Here is a 7,266-nt window from a genome sequence, read left to right on the forward strand (position 1 = left end):
TAGGGACAGGCATGCATCATATGCATTTGTGTGACATTGTTTGGGTGGGCATATTATACTTGGTTTTCCTATGTGATTAATTGCTAATTTTTCTACTTGCAATAACTGTTTGTTTGTGCTTGCATCTTCCTTTTTGTGTTTGCTACTGGGACTTTGTTGGATTGTGGTGATTGGTTGTTGGTTGGATTGTTTGGGCCTAGGGCCGCGGTTGGAATGAGATGAACTGATGGTTGATTTCAGTTTTGTGTTTTTGGTTTGGAATAAAACATGAAAGGCTATTTTGTTTCAGCATAGATAAACCGTTTTGAAAGACTTTTGAGTTTTTGAGAATTGAACGGTTCCTCTTTTAGAAAGGATTTCCGACTTTACTTTTATTGGAAACTGTTGTTTTTGAAAGGAGGCATAAGACGGTTATTAATCACTAATGCGGTTATCTTCACGTATCCTATTACAGTAATTCCCAAAAACCCTCTACTGAGAACCCTTTCGAGGATGATGTTCTCACCCCCCTACATTTTTCCCCTTTCAGGATATGGGCGCAGAAGCCACGAAGAGTTTATTTAGCTATTGATATGTTCTGTATTGATGTAGATTATTTATTGTACCCTCGCCTTTATCTTGATATATTCTGTGAGAGGGATAGGGATTGTATTGGTTAATGCTTGTAAATATATTTGTATATATATATATGTATGTATATATGGATGTACTCTTTATGAGTTTTGTAAGTTGTATGGTATTTATGGATGTACGTTATCAAACGAAAGTATCTTTGGGAGCAGTATTGCGGTTTAAAGTTTTAAACAGGCTCATATTTTAGTATTAATTAATATAAGTGTCGTCGTAATGTCCGAACTATCAGAGTCGCGCAGCCGGAAGTGCGAGCTTTGGTAGTTAGGGTATTACATAATATTACAAAAATATTTATAACAAAATAAGTTGAAATAACAATTTAAAAGTATGAGAATAAAGTTCTGAAATAAATTTAAATACATAAATTTACAATGAAGTCAATATCAAAATTTCTAGATTTATAAAAATAAATATATGATTACCACTATAACATTTTTTAGCTATTGCAACATATGTTAAAGATAACACTTAAAAAAGATTGTCTAACATATATATAAGCAACCTTTTATACTAGTGACAATAAAATAGAATTATAACAACAAATTTTCAAACAACATATTGTAGGTGATGTTTTTGATAAATTAAAAGACACTTATCAAGTGTTATTATATTAAATATACAAAAACAACTATTATAAAAATAATATATTACTTTTTATAAAGGTTTTCTTTAAATTTATTTTAAACTTCACGTTTCAAGGGTTGCCTAAAATTTTTAATATTTTAAAAAAAATTAAAACTAAGCTATATTGTGCAGAGAAAGAGAAAAAGAGGGAGAAGAAAACCCCAATTCATTCCAAAATGTTTCGTTCTTAAAATCCCAATTCTAACAAAATTTCTAAAATATTTCAATTAATAAAATCACAAAATCCTCAATCCATTCCAAATGTTTCATTCCTCTTTGGTTCTTCAATCCATTCGAGGATGACACGCGTTCCTTTTATTGAGCTTTAATCTCAATCTCTGCTCTCGAATGAGCTTCAATTTTCTCTTTTCGTGAATATGCTTTGATCTTCTCTTCTCGTGAATGTGCTTCGATCCTCTGCTCCTCTCCTCGTTGAGCTTCAATTCTCTAGTCGTTGAGATTTGATCATCTGCTCGTTGAGCTTCGATCCTCTCCTTCTCTTTTCGTCGAGTTTCGATCCTCTCTGCTCGCGTTCATCACCGTCAGTCACTGTTCAATTATTACTGCTCGTGTTTTGGTGAGATTCTCGTTTTTGACATTTTTCTGCAGGTATTGATGATTCTACCATTCTTTTTCTGCTCTATTTGAGCACCTGTTTACATATCCTTTCCACTGATAAGTTTAGGTCATGCAAATAGCATTCCTGTTATTACTTTAAATTCGAATTGTTTAAGAACTATTTCACTTTATATTTGTTTCTTATGTCTTATGTTTGTTATATTTATCACTAAGCTTATTATTTAGCTTTGCGCTCTTTCTGTTTGTTATATTGTCTCAATCATTAGTTACTCGTTTTTCTATTTTTTGTTTTTCTCCAAGTACAAATAAGTAGCTTCGTTGTGATTAAGTTTCGTTAGAGTGTGTTGCTTGAATTGAAGTAGAGAACAGAATACGAGTTTTGTGAGAGCGGATTTCGCCTTATTTATAGCCACCACCCAAATCTGAGATTCATTAACCCCATATTTTCTTTTCCTTTTAAGAAAATAGAAAATTAGTAATATTTATAATTATTTTTTTATTTGTTTTTACTTTTCGGTTTATGAAATTAATTAACGCAATGTGAAGGATTTGGAAATGGATTTTCTTGGATAGAAAATTTAAAGATATTTTGTGGTTGGAACATTTATGGGGGATAATTTACATGCTGTACTCTGCTGGGATTAATTGGAGGTGATAGACACGTGGATTCAACTAATACGCGGCATTATTGATATTTTTTTGTTTCCGAGGTAAAAATTAAAAAAATAATTACACCATCCAAAATCAATATCCAATTTAAAAACATTTTTATCACAAAAATAAATTTATGTTTACTACAAAATTTAGAAAAGAATAGTTACTTCTATCATACTCTTAATACATAAATTAGTAAAGACAGAGTAAAAAAGTAATCCAGAAAAAATAGTACTAGAAAGATAGAAAAAAAAATAGTTGGAGAGATAAGAGTGATTAGATAGCTTGCTATTATATTGATAATGTAAAGAAAGTAAAGGGAGGAGGAACAAATTTAGATGGGGTGTGTGCCTAGCCAATTATATTATTAAGTGTGGCCTGTAGAGTATCACATATATGGTTTTTATTTTCTACACCAATAATTTAAAATAAAAATATCTAAGGACCTGATATGACTCTATATATTATTCATTTTTACAGTACTTTATTTTTAAAATCTTTAAATTTGTGCCAAAAGTTTTTTCATATTATAGCTAATTACTTTCCTTCAAAGATACATTTAATTTAGTTAAAAATTAAAAGTTAATGATCATCTTCTCAAGGCATAGTATAGCTTTCTAACCATTATAATTAAAGAAAACAAAAATTATCTGCTTCTAAATAATCATTTATGTTGTGCTTAACTTGAGGTTAAGTGTGTTTATCTAAATAATGAATTGAATTAGTTCAATCATGGATATGCATTAATTTTTGCTTCATCATCTGTTCATTCATCCTTTATTTGAATGGTATTAATTTCTTCATGTATGTCTGTGGTTTCTTTATTACAAGATTTCTATTTGTTTATGGGAGCTTTTTTTGTGGAAGTTTTAAAAAACCTCCATAACATATTTAATTTTTGGCAAAATATGAAACCCCCATTAATTAATGTCAATTTAAATTTCTAAGCCCAATTGCCCAAACAAATAGCCAATTCCTAATCTCCTACTCTGGTTAAACCCAAACAAATTTTATTTCAAACAAAAACTTGTCCAAAAAAATTAAAAGAGGAAGAAGAGTGAGATATGATGGAACCCTAGATCTACTCGCCGCCACGGTATTCATCTCTCGCCATTATCACCATCAAGCTCGCCGTAGCGTCTGAGATCAGAGGGAAGGTAAGCTCGTCGCTACTGCCATTCATGTCTTCGTCGTTGTCGACATCAAGCTTCTACATCAATGTGTTGTCTCCTTCATCTATATGCAATAACTTTTGAGATCAGAGAAGGGTGAGTTCGTAGCCACCGCCGACGCCGCCATCAAGCTTATCCATAAACGCGTTTGGTTTTCTTCGCAATCAGCTAAGGTCAATTTTTATTTGTTCATTTTTCTTTTTCATTGTTATTTATTTAACTCAATTTAGATATTCTTTTGTTTTTCTCTACATTTCATGCCTATATAGCGTGGTTAGAATTTGATACGAAGAGAGATCGCAGCGGTGGTAGTGCGACGATGGTGGCGATGGTGGAGTAGAGAATAGTTCCTCAGAAGGCGCAGAAGGTGAAGAATAGTCGGCAGGTTAAAATACACTTTAATTGTTTGATTTAATCGTAGTTGTGTGCAGTTTAAGTGTTTTTCTTTGTATAAAAAGAAATAAGAAGCTTTGATGGAAGCTGTAGTCATATCATCTTTGATTATTTTTGTTCTGTTGCAGATAAGAAACTTCACAAAGGAAGAGATTCTTTGGAAAAAGTGAGAAACATTTGAATTCTGAAATAGCAATCATTTGTATAGACACCGGTGGACACAGAAAAAGAAATGAATTTGTTTGTAAGATTGATTCAATATTTCAATTGAAACTGGTTGAGATTGAACTTGTGGAAATGGGACTCCGTATGAGATCCCTCTATAAAGGTTGATTCTAATTTGAAGATAACAGAAAGATGATTAAGAAGAAACCATTTTGGCATTACTGATTTAGATTTAGTGCTTAGGATTATGCGTTTATTCTGATTGCTTTGCTGTTCTTAGGTAATTTGATATAATTGTAACTATGTTTTGAAGGAATTGTTGAAGGTCTCCAAACAATTGAAGCATGTGTTGTCTTGGATCTTCAAGAATTTATCCGTTCAGTAAGAATCCGTTACCAATTCTTGTTTTTAATTGGTTATTTGATTCACTTCAGCTCACATCATATACTATAGTAAGTACTCTCTCTGTCACTGTTCAATTATTGTATCCAAATACATTGTAGTGAGTTCTTGAGTTGGAGTGGGGTCAAATAATTTTCACTATGATCCATGTCATAAGAATCGTATATAGTTTTCATTTGCAGTGGACATAAATCACATTTGATTTGATAGATTAGTTGTCAATACTGAACTTTCTGTGATATGATTAATACGGTATGTTTTCTATAATGCTTCAGGCATGGGATAAAAAATTTCACTTTTTCATGGTTGATAGAGTCTTTAAGAAGTTTGATAAAAAATGGTCTATAGAGTCTTTCTATTTGAGAATATGGCAATTGGACACTTATAAGCTCCGTCAGATCCTTTAAATCACTTCATTCTGCTAATCAATTTGCTCCCTCTTTTTCTTAGTCAACATAGTAATTAAACACTTCAAAAGCTGCTAAAACCTATGACTACTTTCTTTCTTCTTTATTGTTATTTGTCTAGATTTGATTAATATATGTTAGAGCCATGTGGTGTGGGGGACAGTAAGAAGAAGAATGGATGATGGTCAAATTTGAGAGGAATAAACATAAATTAAAGGAAGATTGGGACAGAAAAATTTTTAACCATAAAAAGCAAAACAGGTTTGTGTTTGTGTCCTTCGGAGTTATGGCTAAGTGCTCCTCTTCTTCATCTTTCTTTGATTTTAGTATATCTTTTTTTACCTTAAATCAACCAAATATTTATTATTAATTTATATATAATTACACTATAATTAGTTATTGAAGAATATTTTAGTCAAATAAATTATTCTTATATGAACACTTTTCTTTTTTCTGATTTAATTACCATAATAATAATTAATTTATGCAAATTTGTGATTTTGGTCTTGCATAGTGGTTGTCACCAGATGCTGATCAGCAACATGTCACAAGATTGGAAGGCACATTTGGGTATATATGCAATGCACTGCAATATAATATATAGTACTAATAATTAGTATTATTTATAATTTTAATCAAATTATTTAGGTTGTTATATATCAAATTTGATAGGTATTCTTCTCCTGAATATTTGACGCCTGGCATAGTAGATGAGAAAACAGATGTTTATGCATTTGGGATCCTCTTGCTGGAGATTTTAACCGAGCGTAAGGCTTAGGATTATTTGCAACAAAGCATTTTGATATGTATTAACTTTTATACTATTTTCTACAAATTAGTACTTCTTGCTAAAGTAATGCAGTTTGAACATGATTACAGGAAAAAATAATGAGCCTGGTAAAACAGGGACTTCTGCTAATGGAATTCATTCAAATAGGTATGATTTGTCTTGCTGATGAATCTAACTGTTGAACTATGTCCTCTTATTTAAATATAGTAATTTGGTGTTTCCAAAATGATGCACTTGCTTCCCAAATTCCTGCTAAATAGTTGAGGTTATACTAGACAAGATAATACTTTTTTTCCTTTGATAGAATTCTTGGCAGAAATGCATCCGGAACAGTTTACCATGGCTTTATTGAGGACATTCAAGTGGCTGTCAAGATGCTTTCCCTATCTTCAGTGCATGGATATCAACAATTTGTTGCAGAGGCAAGTGCTCAAAATATCCATAAGTGAAAGAAATCTCAGTCTAAATTATATTGTTGCTATATTTGACAAAAACAAAAAATGACTTTTGAATGGCAGGTTAAGCTTCTAATGAGAGTATATCATCGAAATCTGACTTCTATTATTGGCTATTGCAATGAAGAAACTAATATAGGACTCATCTATGAATATATGGCAAATGGAAACTTAGATGAACATCTTTCAGGTGTGATCACGTACAACTATTTCTATTTTAGTATAGTTGAATTAATAAAGTCTATATAATTTTACCAAAATCAAAGCTGACAAGCTCTCTCTCTTTGAAGGCTTCGATCTTGCATCCACCAACTTCCCTCCAAACAACAACATCCTACCACCACAGACCTCTATTGAAGTTGTTAACCAGAGAGATACAGATCTTTTCTTCATGTGGCAAAGGGTATATAAAATAAAATAATGATCCTTTTTTTATCAACCCAGCTTATGATTAACAATGCGAGTTGGTTTTTGTTCTGTTTACAGTACAAGATTTTGGAACATGAAGCAGAAGAAAAGGCATAAGCCCTGAAGAAGATTAGAGAGACGGTGAATCACAAAAATCATATAGATGGTAGTGTAAAATTGATTGGTACTTCATTATTTGGTGTTCCTGAAGTTAAGCAATAATTTGGTAAACAATTGATTGCTTTTTAACATAGTTTCACTTATTTTGAATTTGGTAAATAATACCCTTTTGAATTTTTTTTCTATATCTTTCATGAGAATTGTGATTCATTTACGGGTAGCAAGCTATGTTAATCTGTTTTTGATTGGATTGGCTTAACTTTGAAGTTTACAGTTGTGTATTGAATTTAATTGGATTATCTTGTTTTATGGTGATTTTATGGAATTTCTGAACCAAATTGATGTTTAAGACTTCTCTTTAAGTGTGTTTACTGTTTTTGATATTAAAAAATAAATTTCTAATTTAAAAGTATGTAAATAAGATGAGATTAATGAATGATTAAAATTAAAAATAAATAAATAAT

At 31.1% G+C, this 7,266-nt stretch overlaps 1 protein-coding gene across 1 annotated transcript in view; it reads left to right on the top strand.

The window, feature by feature from the left end:
• Positions 1-6,987, top strand: part of LOC107640874 — an 11,412-nt gene extending 4,425 nt beyond the window's left edge. Inside the window, exons 3-11 of the mRNA XM_016344375.2 lie at positions 4,189-4,221; positions 4,534-4,601; positions 5,544-5,599; positions 5,702-5,796; positions 5,909-5,966; positions 6,124-6,241; positions 6,338-6,464; positions 6,565-6,677; positions 6,761-6,987. Of these exons, the coding sequence (XP_016199861.1) occupies positions 4,189-4,221; positions 4,534-4,601; positions 5,544-5,599; positions 5,702-5,796; positions 5,909-5,966; positions 6,124-6,241; positions 6,338-6,464; positions 6,565-6,677; positions 6,761-6,799 (707 nt within the window). The 3' untranslated portion in view covers positions 6,800-6,987. The remainder of the gene's footprint in view (positions 1-4,188; positions 4,222-4,533; positions 4,602-5,543; positions 5,600-5,701; positions 5,797-5,908; positions 5,967-6,123; positions 6,242-6,337; positions 6,465-6,564; positions 6,678-6,760) is intronic.

The sequence above is a fragment of the Arachis ipaensis genome, chromosome B05 (genome assembly GCF_000816755.2).
Source record: "Arachis ipaensis cultivar K30076 chromosome B05, Araip1.1, whole genome shotgun sequence".
NCBI lineage: Eukaryota > Viridiplantae > Streptophyta > Magnoliopsida > Fabales > Fabaceae > Arachis > Arachis ipaensis.